The sequence below is a fragment of the Trichechus manatus genome, unplaced genomic scaffold (assembly GCF_000243295.1).
Source record: "Trichechus manatus latirostris isolate Lorelei unplaced genomic scaffold, TriManLat1.0 scaffold00045, whole genome shotgun sequence".
Taxonomy (NCBI): domain Eukaryota; kingdom Metazoa; phylum Chordata; class Mammalia; order Sirenia; family Trichechidae; genus Trichechus; species Trichechus manatus.
Window position 1 is genome coordinate 16,745,812 of NW_004443981.1, and position 26,126 is coordinate 16,771,937.

The following is a 26,126-nucleotide window of genomic DNA, read 5'->3' on the forward strand; positions in this document are numbered from 1 at the left end:
AGCTTCCTTTCTTTCCAAACGGTACCTGTAATTTGGATATGATCAACCACTGTGTGTGTGTGTGTGTGTGTGTGTGTGTGTGTGTGTGTGTGTGTTGCTCTTCCCAGCTTCAGGACACTGAGGTATAAAGACACTGTGTTTAACTCTTCCATGGCACAATCCTGTAAGTGTTACCCATGAGTGTATTAATCTCAATCTAAAATAATGGCTGGAGAATGGAATTTCTAAACAACGCTTCCACACCCCTGCTTTCACGACTCACCTTGGCAACCAGCATTTGCTGCTGATTTTCAATTTGCTGCTGTTGCCTAGCTGCCATGCCTTGGAGTTCGGACAGGGTAAGTTCAACATGTGGGTTCCCAGCCTACAGGAAACAAAATACACCAACAGCGGAATGTACGTTTAGTTGCACAGCCATTGTTCTCTAGTGTCAGAACATGAACATCAGGAAGTTAGGAGAAGACAAATTAGTCTGTTTTCTCGTAAGAACTTTTCCTAGCTGTTGACCGCTTTTATTAGGTATATATACACAACAGCTTTTCTAATGCATAAACATCAGACACCATATTTAATAAGGGATTCAACTTTAAGCAAATCTTTGCAAATGTGTATTACAAGTGACACTTCTGTCGGACTGGCGACCGGGCAAGCGTCTTAAGGACACACAACCTAGAAACCACGCAGGTGACACCTAGCAACAGGTGCCACCACACTGCCAACAGGTGTGGAGAAACAGACGCAGCAGAGCTTCTCACAGACAAATCTCCTGCCAAAGACACTGTACGGATGGCCTACCTGGAGGCGTGGCCCACCGTCTGACAGCGACGTGTCTGTGCAGTGAGCACAAAGGCAACCTCTAGAGAAGGGCAACTGGCGGAATCTGAAAGCATGTCCCACTCTCTGTTAATGATGGTAAACAATATTAATGTCAAACATTTTACTGTGCTTATCCCATGCCTTGCACTGAACTAAGTGCTCTGCATATATTAACCCTTTTAAGCTTCACAATGACCCTATGGTAAGTACTATTTTATCCCCACTTTACAGATAAGAAAACCAGCACAGAAGTTCAGTAATTTGCTGCAAGTCACACAGCTCGTCAGGGACAGGGCAGGGCTCCAGGCCACGTTCCTAACCATCACCCAGACACACTATTTACGGAGCACACGCTAGTGCACTAGCCCTGCCCTGCGCACCGTGCCACAGAATCTTCAACAAACACGTGCGGTGCGTGTGTTCACCTCACTCGGTGGAGGAGTCATGGGTGGGAGGTGAAGTAACATTGCCTATAGGCACGCAGCTACCTGAGCCGATTCCAGCCAAGTCTATCTTCCTCCAGACCCTTCAGTTCTAGCCTGTAGGCCACAGTCCTTCCTCAGAGCTCCCTCAGAACCCCTTACTCCTACCATCCTGATACCCCTCTGTCATTCTTTATTTACATATATATAATTTTATTTATTTTGTTATTGTTGTTGAGAATATACACAGCAAAACACACACCAATTCCGCAGTTTCTACACGTACAATTCAGTGACACTGATTACACTCTTCGAGTTGTGCAACCATCCTCACCCTCCTTTTCAGAGTTGTTCTCCCTCATTAACATAAACTCACCGCCCCCCTAAGGTTTCTATCTAATCTTCTGAGTTGCTGTTGTCAATTTGATCCCATACAGATAGTCCTTAAAAGAGCATAATGCTCAAGGCAGACATTCTTTACTAGTTAAGCTAAACTATTTTTTGGTGTTAAAAAGACTTCAGGGGATATTTTAGGTTTAAGGTTTAAAGATTATCTCAGGGCAATAGTTTCAGGGGTTCATCCAGCCTCCATGGATCCCGGAAGTCTGGAGTCCACGAGAATCTGAAATTCTATTCTGCATTTCCCCCCTTTAGATCAGGATTCTTCTATGGAATCTTTGATGGAAATGTTCAGTAATGGTAGCCGGACACCATCCAGTTCTTCTGGCTCATGGCAAAGGAGGCACTTGTCCACGAAGGCAATTAGCCACACATTCCATATCCTCCTCCTATTCCTGGCTCTCCTTTTCCCTCTGTTGCTCCAGGCAAAAAGAAACCCATTGTTGTGTCTTGGATGGCTGCTTGCAAGCTTTTAAGACCCCAGGAACTACACAACAAACTGGGAGGTAGAACAGAAGCACGAAAACATGTTATTAAGGGATTAACCGGGATGTTCCATGAAACCATGACCCTAAACCTCAAAACCAAGAAACCAAATTCCATGAGGTTTTCAGTTGTACATAATCAGCCTCAGCAGCTACTCTTTTTTCTTTCATTGTTGTAAATACACAATTTTTGCCAATTCAACTTTTTACAGGTGTACAACTTACTGACAGCAATTAGAATAATCGGATGTGCAACCCTACCCTTAGTCAACACGATATTTCCATCACAGTCAACCCCTCCTTTCTCCCTCCCTCCTGCCCTTGGTAACCACTAATAAACTTTTTTCTCTATAACATCTGTCTTTTCTTGTCTTTTTATATAAGTGAGGCCATACAATATTTGTCCCTTTGTGATTGACTTATTCCACTTAGCATAATGTCTTCCAGCTCCATCCACACTGTTGTTGTTGTTAGGTGCCCTCAGTTCGGTTCCGACTCATAGCGACCCGATGTACAACAGAACAAAACACTGCCTGGCCCTGCACCATCACCACAGTCATTGCTGTCTGAGCCCATTGTTGCAGCCACTGTGTCAATCCACCTCCTTGAAGAACAAATTTGTCTTGGAAGAAGTACAGCCAGAATACTCGTTAGAAGCAAGGATGGTAAAACTGTCTCACATACTTTGGGCATGCTATCAGGAGAGACCAGTCCCTGGAGAAGGACATCCATATTGTAGCATGTGTCAAGACTTCATTTCTCCTACTGGCTGAACAGTATTCTATTGTATATATGTACCACATTTTGCTTATCCATTCATCTGCTGATGGGCATTTAGGTTGTTTCCACTTTTGGCTATTGTGAATAGTGCTACAATGACCACTGCTGTATAAGTCTCTGTTCTGAGTCTCTGCTTTCAAGTCTGCTGGGTATACAGCTATCTTTTTGGTTCCCTCGCCCCTCAAGTGGCTTAGAATAACAATGAAAAGAGGACAGATGAGAAAGTTTAACTGTTTAGTACTCTGATACTTACACCTAACAAGACAGAGCTAATATTTTACTTTATTTAAACCAAAAAGTATTTTCTTTGCCAATATATACATCTACATTCTCTTCAGATGTGTTGTGTTGTATGATGTATTCCTAACTATAAAACTAAGGTATGCCATGTTGCCATAAATGATTCAGGCATTCTGTCTTATGTGTATATTAATGTATGTTAATTATATTTTAATAAAACGTTATCGAGGTAGATTTTACATAAGAAAAGAATATAAATCATAAGTTTACAGCTCAGTGAATTATTTCAAAGTCAACATGCCTGTGTAATTAATTGTATTTTAAATGGGTTAAAAAACACAAGCCACCATAAACTTGCAAATTAACAAATATGTAACATTTTACACCTTAGTATATATAGCACCTTGAGGAGCCCTGGTGGTGCAACAATTAAGCACTCAGCTGCTTACCAAAAGTTCAGCAGTTCGAACCCACTCAGCGGCTCCGTGGGAGAAAAACTTGGCAATCTGCTCCAGTAAAGATTAGTCTAGAAACTCCTATAGGCCAGTTCTACCCTGTAACATGGGGTTGCTACGAGTCAAAATTGATTTGATGGCACCCAACAACAACATACATTCTCTTAATTGTTCAACATAAAATTTAGTAAAAAGACGCATCTTTTCAGAACTTTAAAAAATCAAAAACCCTCTGATACAAGTTAAATACTTTGTAACTGGCCTGTCATTGTACCCGCTTTCCATGTAAACTAGACCCCATTACAATTTTAAATTCTTCACATGAACTCAAACAAACCTACTACGCAGCTCCTTGTTTACTTCCTTCCATGGCATCCCAGAAGAAGAAACCAGATTCTTTTCCCTTGGGCGGGTCAAGTTCCCTAATGACGGTAGAGCTACCTCATGAGTTCAACCACAGGTCACAGCAAGGAGAGGCCATTTCCATGACTGAGTCAAACAAGCACAAGTGTTCTCTCGGCAGCAGCCAGGCAGGCCCCACAAAGGTGGGCCCATAAAAAGGGCATGCCTCGCCAGCCTGATGCTGCATGGCCCAGGAATGAGGATTCCTCTAATGGTGTCACTTCACTGCCTGAATCCTAGGTTCCAGGGAAATGACTTACGTTCCCCATGAACCCGGTTCACTCCCAGCCTACAGTGACATCACTCATTTTCCACAGCAGACACTGCCCATCCCGCTCCAGGCCACAGACAGCCAGAGCTTCCTGCAGAGCCGATCCCATCGCTTGTTTGGTCACATCCCCGGTTTGTTTCCCCACGGCTCCACAACTGACTCGCTGAATGACAGACTATGCTGCTAACTTAAAACTCTTCTATATACAAAATACTTGCCTGACATAAGCTTTGTCCCAGGAACCCACTAGCTAACGAGAATTGCTGAGACTCTGGGCGCTTGGCAGCGGAGTCCTGACTCATTTGGGGCCCACAGCCCCTCGTCCAGGGCCTAGCCGCAGCCCTCGACTAAGGCTTGTTGAATAGATTGGTAAGTGTTTCACCGTTGGAAGCTATCATTTCCCTCACTTTTTCACAGCATGTGAGGCCCTGCTCACACTCCAGTGCGGACATCTTTTCAGACTCAAAAGCCCAGACTTCTTTTTGTTCTGTCTCCCTAAGGAAGGGTCCCCATCCTCCTTACCTCGTAACTCAAATGTACCCTAGCCTCATGTCACCTCCTTTCTGACCATGTCCTCCTAGTCCCATCGGCCTAGGAAGGCAACAGCAGTGCACTGAAACTTTATAAATGCAGAAGCTGGAGTCCAAGATGGAGCGACTGGCTCAATCCCCACACCCGGACGCAGTCCAGCCCCAGGTTTACTCCTCCACCTCGTGAAGCTGTGAGCGCTGTACATGCTCCGCACTGAGATGCAGTGATGATCCTGCACCTCCACAGGCAGCCCCAGTCCTAGACACCACAGGCGATGTAGAGGAAAAGGCAAGCTACTCGCCCGGACTCAGTGAGTCTCCTCTGTGACAAACGAGGCAGGAATATCACACACACAGCAGTCTGGTTACTCCGCCAAGTTCAACAGTCGGTGAGGAACAGAAACTGCGCTCAGTCGTTCTTTACGCTTGTATTTTCACTTTCCCAGTGTGGTGAGGACGTGGACTATCATACGCACTCTTATAAAAAGTGCACTGTGCGGGCTGCCCCGTCCCACAAAGCTCAAGGGAAGCTCCTAAAAGCAGGACACCTCCGTTACCCCGGGGGGTCATCATGGGGAACGTGGGCCTAAAAATAAGAAGATGCCTCTTCAAACGATGAGTCCAAACGGGAAGCTAGACCTTTGTGCAGCACAGCAGCTGACTTTATAGGAAGTCCAAGTAAAACATGGCCTCATGACACTTATGGTAACAAAAATAAAAGGTAGTTTTCTGATTTTCTTACTGTCCTAAATCTAAGACTGGCAACTTTAGGAAGAGTGATGAGCACATATTCTACTTCACTTCAGGTACAGAACTTCCCACGCCATGCTGGAGAGAAGCCAACAACAAGGAACGGCAACAGGTTAGCAAAGAGCACACAGGAAGATCAACGCTGACTTTTCCAATCAACTTTACCAAAGCACCATTTACACACAATAAAATGCACCCATTTGAAGTGTACTGTTGAATGAGCTTTGGCATCTGCACTTCCTGGTATAACCAACATCCAGTCAAGATACACAGCGTTTCCATCACCCCTCAGAGTTCCCTAACATCAATCCTCACCCCTACCACACAACTAGTAATCTGTATGTTTGTGTGTGTGTGTGTGTGTGTGTGTGTGTGTATACATATACACTTTTTTTTTTTTTGCACGATATATGAGTTGTGTTTGTTCTAGAATTTCACATGAATGGATCCTAAATGGGAAAGAAGCATCTGGCTTCTATCACTTGCCGTAATGTTTCTGCGGTTCATTCATGGGGTTGCATATACCAGTTATTTGTTCCTTTTTTCTTGCTGAGTAGTATAAAAAATTATGGATAACACTGTGAAGGAACAATTGTGCTCATGCAGAACCTGTACATAGACCAAGAGGCAGTCATTCGAACAGAATAAGGGGATTCTGTGTGGTTTAAAGTCAGGAAAGGTGTGCATCAGGGTTGTATCCTTTCACCATACTTATTTAATCTGTATGATGAACAAATAATCCAAGAAGCTGGATTATATGAAGAACAGGGCATCAGATTGGTGGAAGACTCATTAACAACCTGCAACAGGCAGATGACACAACTTTGCTTGCCGAAAGTGAAGAGGACTTGAAGCACTTACTGATGAAGATCAAAGACTACACCTCAACATAAGGAAAACAAAAATCCTCACAACTGGACCAATAAGCAACATCATGATAAACAGAGAAAAGATTGAAGTTGTCAAGGATTTCATTTTACTTATATCCACAATCAACGCCCATGGAAGCAGCAGTCAAGAAATCAAATGACGTATTGCACTGGGCAATTCTGCTGCAAAAGACCTCTTTAAAGTATTACAAAGCAAAGATGTCACCTTGAGGACTAAGGTGTGCCTGACCCAAGCCATGGCATTTTCAATTGCCTCATATGCATGCAAAAACTGGACAATGAATAAGTAAGACCAAAGAAGAATCAAAGCCTCTGAATTATGGTGTTGGCAAAGAATATTGAATATATCATGGATGGCCAGAAGAATGAACAAGTCTGTCTTGGAAGAAATATAGCCAGAGTGCTCCTTGGAAGCAAGGATGGTGAGACTCCATCTCACATACTTACAACATGTTATCAGAAGGGACCAGTTCCTGGAGAGGGACATCATGCTTGGTAAGATAGAGGGTCAGTGAAAAAGAGGAAGACCCTCAATGAGATAGACTGACAAAGTGGCTGCAACAATGGGCAAAAAACCCCAGCAACGACTGTGAGCATGGTGTAGGATTGGGCAGTGTTTTGTTCTGTTGTACACAGGGTCACTATGAGTTGGAATCAACTTGATGGCACCTAACAATAATAACAGTATTTCATTAAGGAGCCCTGGTGGTCCAGTGGTTAAGCAATCAGCTGCTAATTGAAAGGTTGGCAGTTCAAACCCACCCAATGGTTCCACGGGAGAAAGACCTGGCAATCTGTTCCCATAAAGATTACAGCCTTGGAAACCCTATGGGGCAGTTCTACTCTGTCCTATAGGGTCACTATTAGTCTGAATCAACTCCACAAACACAGCAGTATTTCGTTGTATGGATAGACCACATGTTGATGGGCATTTGGGTTGTTTCCACTTTTTGGCTATGAAGAATAAAGCTGCTGTGAATGTTCATGTGCCAATACATATCTGGGCAAATATTTTCATATCTCTTAAATAATCAACATCAACGAGTGGAACAGGCATGTCGTGTGGTAAGTACATGTTTAACTTACCAACTGTTTACCAAACTGGGACACCATTTTACACTCCCACCAGCAATGTAAGAGAGTTCTCATTCTTCTGCATCCTCACCAACACTTGGTATTATCAGTGTTTAAATTTTAATTATCCTCTTTTTAAATAGTGTTAACCTCTTAGCAAAGAAAGGGCTCCACATAAAGAAAGAGCAAAGAAAGGGTACCTTGATAAGTTATGAAAAAAAGCGAGCATAAAATTGTCCATAATTAAGCCATCATCCTTTAATATACCACAATCAGATTTTCAATAAATAAGCTAGCATATGCTGTGCCAAAAGTTAGAAAGGGGGCTCATTTCCCATGCCAATCTCTCGGCCCTATTAATTATCTGTAGGAGTCATGATTCATACAGCTATCAAAGTATGTTTGAAAAACAGTCTATTAGAACTGGAAATGTGAAGATATTAACAAACTACAACTCACTCAATTATGGTTGAAAGCTTTTTATCACAAGCCAGTTGGTAATACGGCTTTAACCAAATGTGTTTCCAATCTCCTCAGGCGATGTTTTAAATATGATTTTTAAACTGATGATAGAGTAATCCAGGTATTACAGACATATAATAAAGTTTCTGAAAATGAACCATTGTAGACAATTGTGCAATATAAACATATGTCTTCCATTCTGAGCCACTAATGATATGTTTTTGTAGATTTTTAGTCTTTCCAAATATTAGTAAGAAGACTGGTTTTATGTTCCATCTAATGCACAACTGAAATATTCTGCCAATATGTGCCAAAAAGTAGTAACTCTGTCAAAGACCACAATTTTACCTATGAAAACAAAAACATTCGTTACATGACAGACTTACTTTGCACAGTTCTGCTCAGTTAACTCTTCATTATTGCAGTTTTTTAAATGTTATTTTTCTTTTTGAATAATGACTCTTTCATCAAAAAATACACTAAATAAAAGCTCTATAAAAATTGATATTTCAGAATCACAGTTTCATGCAAAGAAGCACTCACCAATGAACTCAGTCCAGCCATTCCCTGTCAGAGAACCAACTCTGTCTGGTCCAGCCATGAACTAGGCATCACGTGGAGATGAGTCTTGCTCTGTGTGACACGCAGTCAAGAGGAGGAAGGGCACCTTCTACGACCCTCTGCTCTCTTGTGCACACGCGCCACTTCTACCTGTTTTAATGCACTCTCTTCTTCAGTGTTTGCTACCCTAAAGATGTCTTCCTGTCCTCTAACTATTTTTTAAGTTCAGTTTGAATGCAATCACCTCAGAAGTTGAAAACTGATGAAGAAAATAATGCAAAAGGAAGAATTCACACTTCACAGACATTCCACAGGCTGAGTCCCTGCATCCCTCCCTCCACCTACCACACCTGCTGGGAAGCCTTCCCGTCCTCCTTTGGCAAGTACAGCCAATTTTCATTATACGGCATTTTATGTCCCAACTGCACCTGTATGTTGTCTTTCACTTACATAAACATGTCTTCCTTATTCAAGTCATCTATTTTTATAGTTGTGAAAATGACTTGCTTATCAACAGTCCACCTGTATTCATTTCATGGGCCATGTATTAGTTGTCTGTTGCTGAGTAATAGATCATGCCAGACTTAGTGGCTTAAAACAACAAAAATAGTACCGCTCACAGTTTCTGTGGGACAGGAATTCAGAAGCAGCTTGTCTGGATGCCTGTAGCTTAGGTTTCTCATGAGGCTGAGTCAGATGTCAGCCAGGCTGTAGTCATCTTAAGGCTTGACTGGGTTTACAGTGTGTGTTTCTAAGATGGCTCACTCGTATGGCTAGCAAGTGGGTGCTGGCTATTGGTGGAAGGCCTCAGTTCCTCCCCAGCTGGGCCTCTCCACAGAACTGCTTGAGCGTCCTCCCAACATGGTGGCTGGTTCCCCCCAGAGCAAGCAATTCAGGAGACAGAGAGTGAGGGAAGCCATCTTCTTTATGAACTAGCCTCAAGTCACAGAAGGCAGCACTTCCACCACATTTTATCTGTTAGAAGTCACTAAGTCTGGCCCACATTCAAGGCCAGGGGACTCAGCCTCCACCTTTTGAAAGGAGGCATGTCAAAGAACATGCAGACATGTTTTCAAACAACCACAGACATTTACTGTAAAAACATACAATGACGCTATATACTCCAATTCTGTCATTCTATTACTCACTACTTACAGGAGATCAGTTGTTATTCCAAACAACATTGTCATAATCCGAAGAAAAGAGAGAATGTGCACATGCTTTTGGAGAGCTGGGTTACAGTGTAATCAATAGAGGGTATAACTATAAATGCTTCTTTTTCCTCAATGCCTAACATATATATTCACTGGTACTCCGCGAAAAGGCCAGTGGATTTTGTCAGCAATTGAACACCTACTGGGAAATGGGTCACTTTAGATGCAGCGCTAATCCTGATATACTCATTTTTTAATACTCAACCAAATAACTTTACCTCAGGTTATATAAGTGGTAAAGCATATATGACAAAAATGTCATTATAATATTTTTCAGAAAAAAAAATTAATTCCCTAGCTTTCAAGTTTCAATAAGATGCCATGAACAAATGCAATTGTTCAACAGTTTTTCCCGCTTGCTCCTTTTTGTGCTTAGTTTATATAGAGAACACAGCTTGCTCATTGGTGAGAAAAGCCATCTACCTCCAAAGGAGCTCCTGATCCACATTTCCAATGGCTGAATTCACGTTTACATTTGTATCTCCAGCCAACAATTCAAATTGTACCATGTGTAAGACCAAACTCCCCTGTTCCCTACCAAACCTGGTCCTCCTCCCTAAATTCCCTACTTCTATTCATGGACGCTGTGATGGTTAATGTTATGTGCCAACTTGGCTAGGCCATGATTCCCAGTATTGTGTAACTGTCCTCCATTTTGTGATCTGATGTGATTGTCCTTCATTTTGTGGTATTGTGTAATTATGTGTTATAAATCCTAAACCTCTATATGTTAATGAGGCAGATTAGTGTGGAGTGTATCTGGAGGTCACCGCCTTACTCAAGTCACCACCTTACGCAGTCACCGCCTTGCTCAAGTAAGGGAAGTTTCCTTGAGGGTGTGTCCTGCATCCAAAATATGTGAATGCTCTGGCAAAGCTCTTTCTCACTCTGGATCCTACATCTGACTCATCATCATTTCAAGAAGTAACACATCTTCTAAATGGTATTTTACAGATAACTGGATGCCTGTTATGCTTTTATCTCCATATCCTTGCAATTTTTACTTTCAAATATTTTCTCTGGAACTAAGTCTCTCTCTGAGATTCAAGTGCATTGTGAGTCCACTGTGAAGTAAAGCAGCAGCCTCGCCAGGCTCCCTGAATCGGGTCTATCCCCGTGCCCAGGTCACCGCCCTCTCCTCACAGAGCTGGTCTCCCCTGCTACCACAAGGGGGCTCTTTCAAAACACAGTGGATCCTGCCCTTCTCTTGCTTAAAATCCTGCAGGGTTTGATCGAAGCTCTCAGCCTAGCAAAGAGCTAGCGCCTACCTGGTCGACACTCCCGTCTCCCTCCCCCGTGAGACCCACCACCTTGCCGCCCCCACTCTATGCTCAGCATTACGGACTTGCTGACTCTGCCACTGGAGAGCCGCATGCCTCTTCGCAGCTCTGCAGAAACCTCTGATCTCTTCTGGGAATCTTTCCTTAGACCCACCTCCGTAAAGTTAATCAAACCACTCCCTAGTACTTCGGTGCCCTGTTCTACTTTGACTACAGTTTTCACACTGTACTGTGATTTGTTTACACATCTCTCTCCAGAAACGCCCTTTCCTTCTCTGTAGAATTTGAAATGAGACTTCAAGTGGCCTCCACAAAACATCTTGCTTTTATAACTTAGTCTTTGGTCTATCTACAAGTAAAATAAATTGGATAAAATTACTTTAAAAATAAAGGAAGTAACTCTAAAACTAGGGGGTATGGGAGTTAAATGAGTGTCCACTCGGTAATTCTTTATAGTCTTCTGTATGTGTATTTCACAATAAAAAAATTAATAAAGATGAGACCAAACATCGTGTATCCTGAGTTGGAATCGACCTGACCAGCCATGGGTTAATCATTATATTTTTTAAAATTAGAACTGTTAAAAGTATAACTGCTTTTTCAAGTATAATGTCGTTTCATAAATGACAAACATGCCTAAAACAAAGCGCGGACAAAACAATTAGATTAAAATCTATTTTGCTCACTTGATATTCTAGAACTGTCAATCATCTCTCTTTTTCCCTACCTCTCCAAGCTTAGACATTTTCAGGTTTGGAAAGTATTTTACTTGTCTATTTATCAGACAAGAAAGGCAGGTGATTATGATATAAAGACTCATTATAAACAAGTATGTTGATTTTTATCACATAAAATGTTTAATAAAACCAAGCCTCTCTAACATCTCATCACACGCTGTATACTCTTGAGTTGGAATATTTCATATTCCAACAATTACTAAATCTGACAAATAAGAACTAATTAGGTACCTAAAATTTATACCAGATTTCTCCCATATGCAATAATACTACCATATATTATTTTATTTTCTAAATGTGAATTACTCTTATGATTAAAATTCACCCATTTCAATTCAGTTCAGTTCAACACACATTTATACACAAGGCAAGATGCTGGGAACTATTAGGACTAGAAAGGTCAACAGGAAAACGGGCTATCAGAGTACACAAACAAGAAGAAGAGAAAAGGCACTAAATGCCACATGAGAACAACAAGCCAAGCACAGGGAAGCTGTTCTGTTTCCAGCAGTATGGCCACAGACACTCTGAGCTCCATTCCCAATGACAACACCTAAATGGCTAGGTAAAACAGAAAACTTATTTCTAAAAGCAATACTGAGTGGACACATAGTAAAGAAGCTACCGGGGCCAAAAATAAAGAGAAAGCTGAAACCCTGGCCCATAAATGAACAGTTAAGCACTCAACTACTAGCCAAAAGGTTGGCGGTTCAAACCCACCCAGAGGCACCTCAGAAGAAAGGCCCGGTGATCTGCTTCCAAAAGGTCACAGCCTTGAAAACCCTATAGAGCAGTTCTACTCTGCACACGTGGGGTTGCCAGGAGTCGGAATCAGCTCGACGGCAACTAACACCAACAAGCCAAATAACCTCCCACAGCCCAACACAGCCCTGCAGGTTTCTGCCCCACCCTGGAGACCTGTCCTCTGCAGCTGATGAAGCCCACCCAGCATGTCAACACACAGACCAGGACCAACCCAAGGTAAAGAGTCCACCAGGAGAAGCCTGCTTCCACCCAGGACCCCAAGGGGCCACGACCTCCACATGAGGGTGAATGAGAAACACACCCACCGTGCAGGAAGGGACAGAGGGAGACTGCTGTTCTCCAGCACCATGCTGCAGGGAGTGGGGGCAATCTTCCCTATGCATCTGCACCACTCTACAGCCCTCATGCCAGCGGAGGGATCCACAAGAGTACCCAAGCTGAGCCTATTTCAGTGCCTGGTTCCTGGGACAGCAAACACAAACCTCTCAGGAGGAACCCACCTTCACCAGGCCTCAAAGAATGCCCATAGGGCAAGTTCCAAGGTAACTGAGCTCACTGTCAAAAATCCAGGGCTGCAGAGACTGCATGTATTGAAATTACTAGTTGCAGAATATAAAATAACTATGTTTAATGTGTTTTAAGAGAGAAAAAAGCTTAAAATGTAAGCAAGGAACAACTAAGAAGATTTGGAACAGAACAATTAAAACTTCTAGAATTGAAAACCTTAATGAATTTTTTAAACAACTTTATTGTTGTATAATTGACATATAATAAACAGCTGTTGTTAGGTGCCATCGAGTCAGTTCCAACTCACAGTGACCCCATGTACAACAGAACGACACACTGCCCGGTCCTGCGCCATCCTCGTGATCGTTGTTATGCTTGAGCCCACCATTGCAGCCACTGTGTCAATCCATCTCATTGAGGGTCTTCCTCTTTTTCACTGACTCTCTACTTTACCAAGCATGATGTCCTTCTCCAGGGACTGATCCCTCCTGATAACATGTCCAAAGTATGTGAGATGTAGCCTGGTCATCTTTGCTTCTAAGGTGCATTCTGGCTGTACTTCTTTCAAGACAGATTTGTTCGTTCTTTTGGCAGTCCATGGAATATTCAATGTTCAAAGGCATCAATTCTTCTTCTGTCTTCCTTATTCATTGTCCAGCTTTTGCATGCATATGAGGTGATGGAAAACACCATGGCTTGGGTCAGGCACACCTTAATCTTCAAGGTGACATCTATGCTTTATACATATAAATTATATATATCTATATTATATATATAATAAACTGCACACATCTGAAGTCTACCTCTGAAAGTTAGCCAATGAAAACCCTATGTATAACAACAGAATATTGCCTAATTTAGTGATATCATGTTTGGCGAAGTAGAGGGTCAGCAAAAACGAGGGAGACCCTCAATGAGATGGATTGACACAACACTAGTCTAGATGTATGAAATCAACTGACCTTAAGTAAAGCAGATTACCCTCCATAACATGGGTGGGCCTCATCCAATCAGCTGAAGGTCTTAAGGGTAAAAAAGGAGGTTCCCCAAGGGAGTATTCTCCCTCCACACTATAAACAGACAACTTGCTAGAATTCCTATCTCTCCCTCACTGCCTGACCTACCGATTTTGGGACACAAGACTGCTGTACTCTCCAGCCTGCTGCCTGATCTACGCATTTTGGACTTGCCAGACCCACACTTACGTAACCCAGTTCCTCAGAATAAATCTCTCTCTCTTTGTGTCTCTCTCCGTGTGTATGTGTACACACACACACACACACACACATCTTACTGGTTCTGCTTCTCTACTGAACCCTAAGACAGATGCTAAGCCTCAGACTCAGTAAATTCAGCAAATCCCAACAGGAGAAATTAAAAGAAATCCACATCCAGTTCTGCTAAAAATGGAGGATTATTCAATCCCAATTTCACTGAATTCTAAAACTCCACTAAATGATAGTAAAGGATATTTTTTTTAAACAACATTAAATAATACAAAACCACAAAAACAGGGCTAACAGGAGTGAAGACAATACAAACAAATTACTGGAAGCTGGGAACAGAGTGAGTAAGAAGTAACTCTAGGAGATCTGAGACAAACCTCAAGCCAGAAGAGGTGACAGCTGATAAAAACCCAGCTATACTACAGCATCCTCAAAAGCCTGGAATGGACAGCACCATGTACTTCTGGAGAGGGGAATGAAATGTGGGGCACCTGAAATAAGGCAGACTGAGAGAAGCAGGTAAGTCCCTCCATCTCCTCCCCAACTCCATGCCACCAGGTGATGGCCTCTCTCCTACCCTGGCACAAGTCTGGAAGTTTATTCTCTAGACAAATGCAACGTGATCTGGCCTGGGAGGTGACAGGCACAGTTAAGTCCTGGGTAGCATATGGCAAAGAGAGGTACTGAGGGACCATGTTAATAATAAATGCTTCCAGAAATACACCCTTACATTTATGGTCAATTGATTTTCCACAAAGGTATTGAGATAATTCAGTTGGGAAAGAAAAGTCTTTCTAACAAATGGTGTGGGGACAACTGGACAGTCACATGCAAAAGAATGAATCTGGATTCTTACCTTACACCATACACAAAAATGAACACAAAACGGATCACAGACCTAAATGTAAGAGCTACAACATATGGGGCAGGATCAACAGGCCTTGACAATTTACTGCATGTTCAGGAATAAAACAGAAATGGACTCAGACTGTAAGCCTTAGTTGGCTGAGAAAACAGGAAAAAGTGTTTCCAGGACCCAAGTGGAATGGCGCCATGCAGAAGACAGTCCCCACCAGGCCTGACAGCTCGCCTTAGAAAGGCCTGCTTGCAAGGCCTGCTTGGCTGCTCTCTGGGAACTTAGATTTCAGGAAGGTTCCCACCTTCTCTAACTGATAAGAGTGACTCCCTGTGCCTAACCTGTGCAAACAATGTGGTTTATGCTGAACCCCTGTTCTCCTTCTGGGAGTCTGGAATTTTGGTAGTTGCTAGGCAGAGGTGCCCACACGTCCAGCCCCCAATAAATCCCTGGGCACCGAGTCTCTAAGAGCTTCCCTGGCAGACAACACTTGACAGGTGTGTCAGAACTTGTTGCTGGAGGAAGTAAGCCTGCGCTGTGTGACTCCACCAGGACAGGACTCTGGAAGCTTGCACCTGGTCTCCTCCAGACATTGCCCCTTGTGCCTTTTCCCTTTGCTGAGTTTGCTTTGTGTCCTTTTTCTGTAATAAATCATAGCTGTGAGTACAACTATATGCTGAGTCCTGTGAGTCCTCCCAACCAATGACTGACCTTAAGGGCGGTCTTGGGACCCCTGACATAGATGTATACTGTAAGAATAAATCAATTTGTCTTTATAGCATAAAGTCAAACCAGCATATGGATTAACCTGACTTGCTGACCTGCAATTTTCAGAGAGCAGAATTTCCCCAGCCTCCTAGCTCAGCAGCCGCTAAAAGGCATGAATCACACTATGTCAGCATCCCGCCTTTCTCTTCCAACCCATACTACCTCCTTCCCTCACAAGTGCCGCCTTGTCTATTCCTAGCTGCTGCAGCCCACAAGGCTCACTGTGGCCATTATTCTACGGCCCGATATACACCAAAACATTTTTGGGGTAAGATTTTTTAACATCTTATTAACTTTAAAAATGCATGTAAATGTGCTTTGTAGACAATTAAAGTGCTTTACAAACATCATGCATTATTAGACTTAAAAGGCAGGTGTGTATGCCATTAAATATAGTAATATCTTTGATGTAATGCTTCTAGTACAGTTATACCTCTAGACTAATTATGCTGTTGTTGTTGTTATGTGCTACTGTTAAGTCAGTTCCGACTCACAGAGACCTTCTACACAACAGAAGGAAACACTGCCTGGTCCTGTGCCATCCTCACAATCGTTGCTGTGTTTGAGCCCATTGTTGCAGCCACTGTGTCAATCCATCTCATTGAGGGTCTGCCTCTTTTTTGCTGACCCTCTACTTTACCAAGCGTGATGTCCTTCTCCAGGGACTGGTCCCTCCTGATAACATGTCCAAAGTATGTGAGGTGAAGTCTCGCCATCCTCACTTCTAAGGAGAGCATTCTGGCTGTACTCCTTCCAAGACAGATTTGTTCGTTCTTTTGGCAGTCCATGGTATATTCAGTATTCTTCCAACACTATAATTCAAAGGCATCAATTCTTCTTTGGTCTTCCGTATTCATTGTCCAGCTTTTGCATGCATACGAGGTGACTGAAAATACCATGGCTTGGGTCTGGCACACCTTAGTCCTCAAAGTAATATCTTTGCTTTTTAGCACTTTAACGAGGTCTTTTGCAGCAGATTTTCCCAATGTAGTATAGCACTTGACTTCCTGACTGCTGCTTCCATGGGCATTGACTGTGGATCCAAGTAAAATGAAATCCTTGACAACTTCAATCTTTTCTCTGTTTATCATGATGTTGTTTATTGGTCCAGGTGTGAGGATTTTTGTTGTCTTTATGTTGAGGTGTAATCCATACTGAAGGCTGTAGTCTTGGATCTTCATCAGTAAGTGCTTCAAGTCCTCTTTCCTTTCAGGAAGCAAGGTTGTGTCGTCTGCATAATGCAGGTTGTTAATGAGTCTTCCTCCAATCCTGATGCCCCGTTCTTCTTCATATAGTCTGGCTTCTCGTATTATTTGCTCAGCATACAGACTGAATAAATATGGTGAAAGGATATAACTCTGATGCAAACCTTTCCTAATTTTAAACTATGCAATATCTCCTTGTTCTGTTCAAACAACTGCCTCTTGGTCAATGTACAGGTTCCTCATGAGCACAATTAAGTGTTCTGGAATTCCCATTCTTCGCAGTGTTATCCATAATTTGTTATGAGCCACACAGTCGAATGCCTTTGCATAGTCGTAAAACACAGGTAAACATCTTTCTGGTATTCTCTGCTTTCAGCCAAGATCCATCTGACATCAGCAAGTACACCTTCCTCTAATTATACCTTCCTCTAATTATAGCTTCCTCTAATTATACCTTCCTCTAATTATAAGCTCACATAAAGGCTACAAACACATTCTTTATTATTTTTGTTTCAGGTTTCAGTTTTGTTGATCTTGAAATGCATATATTATCCATGTTAACAAGAAACAACTTCATCAGGGAAGAAAAGATTACAGACCTACCACATCAAAACTAGAATATCCACTTTATTACACCACTGGAATCCTTTCTTTCTGAGCCCCTTCCTACATAACATACACATGCACCCCACCTCTACACACTCTACTCAATTTATTTACGTCAACTTCCCTGAAGTTCAGGTCATGGCAAATCTTAGAACTCAAACAGATCTTCAAAATTCTGCTGGACAAGTAAGTTCTGAATGCTTACTATAGTGTGTGACAGGCGCTGTGAGCATCTGAACTGGAGGCTCCCGACCTGGCCTAGGGAGCTTTCTAGGCCCCACCCCAGACCTACTGAAGCAACATTACTACCAAGGGGGTCTGTGCCTCTATTTCTTAAGACCTCCTGAAGCAGATATGCCTGGCAGAATCCCATAGGGGCTTTAGATTTGGAGTGGGTAAGTCTGACAGAAAGCAGGGGTGAGAAGAGGATTTGTGAAATGATTTTTAGAAACTGCAGTGTAAGGAAGGAAAATCCCTAATCTTGACATTAGGAATATTTCCCTGAGTTGCACAAAGATTATGACATTGGAACGAGAAGAAAATACTAACCTAATATACCACTTCCATCTGCAGTGGATAATATCTGCATAATCTAAAATAATAAACACTATTAAATTGTTTTCAACTTTATGACCAATCTATAGACAAAGCGTAAAAGCTTTAATTATAGTCCAAGATAACAGAGCACAAAAGTTATCAACCCTGACAATGTAAAAGTATGATACAGCCGAAGGGAAGTCCTTATGTTGCACAAACGGTTAAGTGCTTGGCTACTAAGTGAAAGGTTGGTGGTTCAAATCTAGCCAGAAGTACCTTGGAATAAAGGCCTGGCAATCGACTTCCAAAAGATCAAAGCCATTGAAAACTCTATGGAGTGCAGTTCTACTCTGAAACACCTGGGGTTGCTCTGAGTTGGAATCAACTCCACAGCAGCTGGTTTGGTTTCTTTTTTTTCTTTTAAATAGCTGAAGGAGCTGGAAGGAGGAGGGAAGGGGAGACAGAGAAAAGGGTAGGGGGACTAATCTCCTCCTCTGCTAAAGAGGGAAGTCCAGGGACACCGTTGAAAGTTGACAGTACAAAGAAATACAGATTTATCATTTAAAGTCACAAAAGCAGCCAATAAGATAACTAAAACAGCAATTCAATAATCAAAAAAGTTGGGAAGTAGAGAAGAGAAGTAACTTGCTCAAATTTAGCTAGATAAAAATGTCTGAAGGTAGTGTCTGCATATGGGTCCTTCACACTCCAGGCTCTCGTTCTTTACCAGTACATCACTGGGCCAAGCACCGCGCTAGAGTTAACTTGCCCGAGGTTACATACCTAGTTAGTGGAAAGACAGAAAAAGAAACCAGCTAATTCTCTAGTCTTAAAGTGATTTGGAAAAGTTATTCTAAAACTTCCAGAAGAGACCATGGTGAAAATTTCCCTATCTGCTCATTCTTTTAATACACACCAACATTTCTGACAAAGAACCCCTCTACTTCAACATACTTCCTCGCCTATAATCAATGTTTAGCCTAGTCTCCAACTCTCTACACAACAGTGATAAAGGAAGTTATTTCTCCTGTAGTCAACTGTCGAGAAGACTTTAACTCACCATTCATTTTGTCTTTCAAAACCTGACAGAAGGATCAAGACATCAACACTTAAAGATGCAAAGCAAGTCTGGTTCTCGACTCTTAGTCTAGAGACTGACTCATCCACACCCACGGGGAAGCGCCACTGCTGCGTGTGCAGAGATGCAGGGCCACCTGCTCCAGGACATTCAGTGGGCATGACATGGAAAGGCAGACCTGAAGGCCTGTCTGAGACTCTCTCCAGAGCACGGACCACAGGTGTTGACGGGTGAAACTACCCATGACTGTGTCTATTTAAGGTCGTAAAATGCTTCCAAATATGCAACAGAAGTGACCGTTTCTAGACCCAAAAAATAATTATTTAAAAATAAGTGATAACTCGAACTCATTAATACCTGTAAAAAGCAACTTAAAAGATTCAATTTAATTCACTATTACTCACCCCATTTTCAGTGCGTTTCTCTCCAGGTACACTTACTGCATTTCTCTGAGTCCTCTGCTCTTGGGTCTGACGGCCACCTAAATAATCAAAGCACCAAACTTATTAAAAGACATCCTAGAAAAATGATAGTCTCCCAGTCCCTCACTTATTCAAATGTTTATTGACCACAAGTGTAGAATACCAGGCTGAGCAATCAAGAATTAGTATAGCTGAAAAACTGTATTACAATTCATCTTTCATAAAGTTGTTTAAATGAAATCTTTTCTTTTTACATTCTATTTCAGAATCTTAAAATTGATGTATCAAAAAATCTTTTACATTTTAGAAGAGACTAAAATAGAACTTATTAGCTAGTAATGAAAAAAACTGATGCAAAAAATTAATCTTCACTAAAAAATTGAGACGGAACGCCATCTCAAATTGGCAGTCTTATGAATTCCCCTTTGCTCCGTAACAATTAAATGTTTAAAGAAATAGCTTCAAATTTAAACTGGAAAAAATTACCTATGTATCCTGTTGTAGTTTTTGCACAAAATAATACGATGCACAATACTACAGCGGGCACATCTGAAGGACTAAAAACTGGTGTCTTTGGTGTGCTGTGTGCCTGCTCCTACCTCACTCCATTCCCCCAGCTTTTACTTGATGCTCTTTTGAGAATTATCACACCTCAGAGCCTGGCTTATTATCCTGGAACACATGACTTCAAGGAGTCATGAACGCAGAGTTCAAAAGAAAAGAAAAACAACTTCTACTTCTTTCCTATTACTTTGAAATTTTTTAAGAAAAATTATTCTATGAAAACATTACTTCATCTTAAACCACGCATTCCCAAAGAGGGTGATACATCCCTCAAGGGGGAAAAAAAAAAATTTGTTCGGGGGGGGTAAAAAATTTTTAGTCTTTTTATGTATAAAGCAAAAATATATACAATACAGAAACAGATACACAGTATATCTGACAGGGGCAATGAATAAAACGTCCAAGAAAAAAAGGCTCCTTAATGGGGCAATAAGAGTAGGGGGGAAGGTTATAAAACACTGCCTTGAACCAGTGTGGGGTGACCCGGGACGCAACTAAGCACAGTCATATGACACGTATTAGTCATTCCATAAAATCAAACACAGCTGTCTATCAGCGAGAATTAAACACATACAAACACATGTACACGTCCTGACATTTTTATTATGGGCACCTTATCTTTACTTGCATCAGGCCTAGCTTAGACTGAAACTGTCAAAGAAAAGAGAATTTCATACACAGAATTTGGTTTTATTTTTATTTGAAGAAGCTGACAAAGTTCCTCATATCTGTCACCTGACAATGTAGAGCTTTTGCATGAAAAGGTTCAGTGTGAAATGGCTGGAACTTCACCAAAACTTGAATTTGCCCCCATATACAGGCCTCACTTTGAAGCATCCTATAATTCTGCTCACCCCATTAGCAGGCAGAAGAAATCAAATAATGAGAGAGACCTGGCGGAAGCTGGAGCAGAGGAAGAAAACCGAGGCAGTGTCTCTATAAAGTGGTATCCTTGCAGACCGTCAATCATTTCTTCTACTGTCCTGAAGCCAGCAGTGGAAAAACTGGCAGCCATTCATCCCGCTTTATTCAGCATGAGACTGAATGCAGCTATTGCTGTGTCTCAATGTAGACGGCTCCTGGGTTTGTGTGCGGGTTTAAAATTTTCTTTTTAGTTAAACTTTTTGAGATACGTGTAGATTCATATGCAGTTGTAATAATACAGAGAGCCTGGTACACCCTTTACCCAGTTTCCCTTGGTAACATCTTACAAAGTGATAGTCCACATCACAACCAGGATACTGACATTGATCCCGCCAAGACACAGACCACTCCATCACCAAAGGAACCCTCATGTCACTCTTTTATAGCCACTCCCACTTCCCTGTCACTCCTACCTCGTCCTTAACCCTGGCAACCACTCATCTGTCCTTTATTTCTATAATTTTGTCATTTCAAGGGTGTTATATAAATGGAGTCATACGTATGTAACCTTTTGGGATTGGCTTTTTTCCATTCAGCCTAATTCTTTGGAGATTCATCCAGGCTGTTGGTTGTATTAATAGTTTGTTCCTTGCTTTTTATTGCTAAGTAGTATCCATGGTATGGATGTACCACAGTTTAACCAGTCACCTGCTGAAGGATGCTCAGTTGTTTCCAATTTTTGGCTATTACAAATAAAGCTGCTATAAATATCTATGTATCAGTTTTTGTGTAAATGAATATAAGTCTTAATTTTTCCGGGATAAACGCCCAGAAGTGCAATTGTTGGGCTGTATAACATTTACAGGCTTAGTTTTTAAAGAAACTGTCAGATTGTTTTCCAGAGTGGCCATACCATCTTACATTGCCCCACCAGTGTATGAGTGATCTACTTTCTCCACATCCTTACCAGAATTTGCTCTTGTCACTATTTTTTATTTTTCAACGTCTTTCCATTTATTTAGATCATTGATTTCTTTTATCATCATTCTGCAGTTTTTAACATATAAATCCTATAAATGTTTTGCTAGATTTGCGCCTATTTCATTTTCCGAGAGACTGTAAGTGGTACTGTGTCCCCAGCCCATTGCTAGCTGCAGGTATAGAATCCCTCTGCAATGGACAGTTTGGCCTTTTGGTTCCGGTTCTGCGAGTAGGACCACACCTGAGGCCGATGAGCGCGGGCCGACTCGACTAAGAGGGATCACCTAGGGGCCCGATGCTGACTAAGCCTCAGTACCAAGCCTGGGTGCACCCTGTGTAAAGGCTGCCCTCAGAGCAGTTCTGCTTTGGGAGGAGTCGTGATGCCAGCCCAGGGCTGTCCCAAGGCTGCTGGATGAGAACTGGACCAGTCAGTGACAGGACAGAGCCAGCCAAGGGGAGCTGTGGAGAAACAGAGAGCAAGCACAGCCACGCTGCACCTGACCGGAGCTGGCACGTGAACCCAGCACCTAAACTGCCGCGCACCTGCTGACACCTAAGGCGTGCCTGCCCAGCAATGTAAGAGTAAATGCTGACCTTCCATCATGAAACTTATTTAAGAGTCAATACTGATTTCTAGTTGTTGTTTGCTATCTACTTTCCATGTGCTAAAGTTCTGGGAGCACTTGTATATCGGGGCTCTGACCTCTGATCAAAGAGACATGATATTTACAGATGGATCACTATTAGTGAACGACCTATGAGTGCATCACACTAGGATAAAAAAAAAAATTTATTTTCATATGTTTATCTTGTATCCTGCAACCTTGCCAAACTCACTTATTAGTTCTAGGAGGTTTTTTTTGGTAGATTCATTGGCATTTCCTACATAGACGATCATGTCATCTGAAAATACAGACATTTTGTTTCTTCCTTTTCAATTTGTACACCTTTTATTTCATTTTCTTGCCTTATTTCATTGTTCACAACTTCCAGAACTATGTTGGATAAAAGTGGTCAGAATGGACATCCTTGATTTGTTCCAGATTTTAGGGAAAAAACGTCATCATTAAGTATAATATTAGTTGTAGTTTTTTTGTAGATGCTCTTTATCAAGTTGAAGGGATTCCCCTCGACTCCTATTTTTCTGAGGGGTTTTAATCAGGAATGGGTGTTGAATTTTATCAAATACTTTTTTTGCATCACCTGATGAGATCATGTGATTTTTCTTTTTTAGCTTGTTAATATCATGTTGTTAGGTGCCGTCGAGTCGGTTCCAACTCATACTGACCCTACATACAACAGAACAAAACACTGCCTGGTCCTGTGCCATCCTCACAATTGTTACTATATTTGAGCCCACTGTTGTAGCCACTTTGTCAATCCACCTCATTGAGGGTCTTCCTCTTTTTCACTGACCCTCTACTTTATCAAGCATGATGTCCTTCTCCAGGGACTGGTCTCTCCTGAGAACATGCCCAAAGTATGGGAGACAAAGTCTCACCATCCTTCCTTTTAAGAAGCATTCTGGCAGTACTTCTTCCAGGACAGATTTGTTTGTTCTTTTGGCAATCCATAGTATATTCAACATTCTTTGCCATCACCATAACTCAAAGGCGTCAACTCTTCTTCGGTCTTCCTTATTCACTGGCCATGCATATGAGGCAACTGAAAACACCATGGCTTGGGTCACGCGTGTTAATATCATGGATTACATGAATTGATTTCTGAATATTAAACCTTGTATCCCTGAAATAAACCTCACTTGGTTATGGTATATAATTCTTTTCATATATTGCTGAATTCTATTTCCTAATATTTTGTTACAAATTTTTGTGTTTATATTCATGAGACATACGTAGTTTTCTTCTGTAGTTTTGTAGAAATACATAGTTTCTTTTGAGAAGTCTGTAGTTTTTGTTTGTTTTGATACTATCTTTATCTGGTTTTCTTATCATGGTAATATTGCTGTTGTTAGGTGCCAGTAGAGTCAGTTCAGATTCATAAAAACCCATTGCCATCAGGTTGATTCTGACTCATAACAACCCTATAGGACAGAGCAGAACGGCCCTACAGGGTTTCCAAGGCTGTAAATCTTTATGGAAGCAGACTGCCATATCTTTCTCCCACAGAGTGGCTGGTGGATTTGAACCACTGACTGTTTGGTTAGCAGCCGAGCGCTTAATGACTGTGCCACCAGGGCTCATAGCAACCTTATAACAGAACAAAATGTTTCCTGGTCCTGCGTTATCCTCTCAGTCATCGCTATGTTTGAACCCACTGTTGCAGCCACTGTGTCAATCCATCTCTTTGAGAGTCTTCCTCTTTTTTGATTACCCTCTACTTCACCAAGCATGATGTCCTTATCCGGGGACTGGTCCCTCTTGATAACATGTCCAAAGTAATGTGAGGTAATAATAAAGTAATGGTAATATTAGCTTCCAAGAAGCATCAAAAGAAGATGGAATAAATACACAGAGTCACTGTACCAAAAAGAATTGGCTGACATTCAACCATTTCAGGAGGTAGCATATGATCAGGAACCGATGGTACTGAAGGAAGAGGTCCAAGCTGCACTGAAGGCATTGGCAAAAAACAAGTCTCCAGGAATTGACAGAATACCAACTGAGATGTTTCAACAAATAGATGCAATGCTAGAAGCTCACTCGTCTATGCCAAGAAATTTGGAAGACAGCTACCTGGCAACTGACTGGAAGACATCCATATTTGTGCCCATTCCAAAGAAAGGTGATCCAACAGAATGCGGAAATTATTGAACAACATCATTAATATCCCATGCAAGTAAAATTCAGCCCTCTGCAACTAAGTAGTTGTATGATCTTCATCAGCTAAGCAGTGGTGGCAAAGTGGTTAAGAGATCGGCTGCTAACTGAAAGGTCAGCAATTCAAACCTATCAGCTGCTCCATGAGAAAAAGACATGGCAGTCTGCTTCCATAACGATTTACAGCCCTGGAGAACCTCGAAGAGGAAATCACCAAATCAATACCATTTACAATAGCCCCCAAGAAGATAAAATACTTAGGGATAAATCTAACCAGAGACGTAAAAGACCTATACAATGAAAACTACAAGACACTACTGCAAGAAACCAAAAGAGACTTGCGTAAGTGGAAAAACATACCTTGCTCATGGATAGGTAGACTCAACGTTGTGAAAATGTCAGTTCTACCCAAAGCGATCTACAGACACAATGCAGTCCCGATCCAAATTCCACCAGCATTTTTTAATGAGATGGAGAAACAAATCACCAACTTCATACGGAAATGGAAGAGGCCCCAGATAAAGAAAGCATTACTCAAGAAGAAGAACAAAGTGGGAGGCCTTATGCTACCTGATTTTAGAACCTATTATACCACCTAGGTAGTCAAAACAGCCTGGTACTGGTACAACAACAGATACATAGACCAACGGAACAGAATCGAGAATCCAGACATAAATTCATCCACCTGTGAGCAGCTGATATTTGACAAAGACCCAAAGTCTGTTAATTGGGGAAAAAACAGTCTCTTTAACAAACGGTGCTGGCATAACTGGGTATCCATCTGCAAAAAACTGAAACAAGACCCATACCTCACACCATGCACAAAAACGAACTCAAAATGGATCAAAGACTTAAATATAAAATCAAAATCGATAAAGATCATGGAAGAAAAAATAGGACAACGTTAGGAGCCCTAATACATGGCATAAACACAATACGAACCATGAGTAACAACGCACAAGCACAAGAAGAAAGACTAGATCACTGGGAGCTCCTAAAAAATCAAACACTTACGCTCATCAAAAGACTTCACCAAAAGACTCAAAAGACAACCTACAGACTGGGAAAAAATTTTTGGCTATGACAAATCCAATCAGCATCTAATCTCTCAAATCTACAAGATACTGCAAAACCTCAACAACAAAAAGACAAATAACCCAATTAAAAAATGGGCAAAGGATATGAACAGGCACTTCGCG

General features: G+C 41.7%; 1 protein-coding gene across 1 annotated transcript in view; it reads right to left on the reverse strand.

The window, feature by feature from the left end:
* PPP1R13B (protein phosphatase 1 regulatory subunit 13B) overlaps window positions 1–26,126 on the reverse strand; it is a 56,679-nt gene that overhangs the window by 16,647 nt on the left and 13,906 nt on the right. Inside the window, exons 3-4 of the mRNA XM_004376752.2 lie at window positions 19,721–19,797; window positions 263–364 (exon numbers count right to left, since the gene is read on the reverse strand). Coding sequence (XP_004376809.2) covers window positions 263–364; window positions 19,721–19,797 — 179 coding nt within the window. The remainder of the gene's footprint in view (window positions 1–262; window positions 365–19,720; window positions 19,798–26,126) is intronic.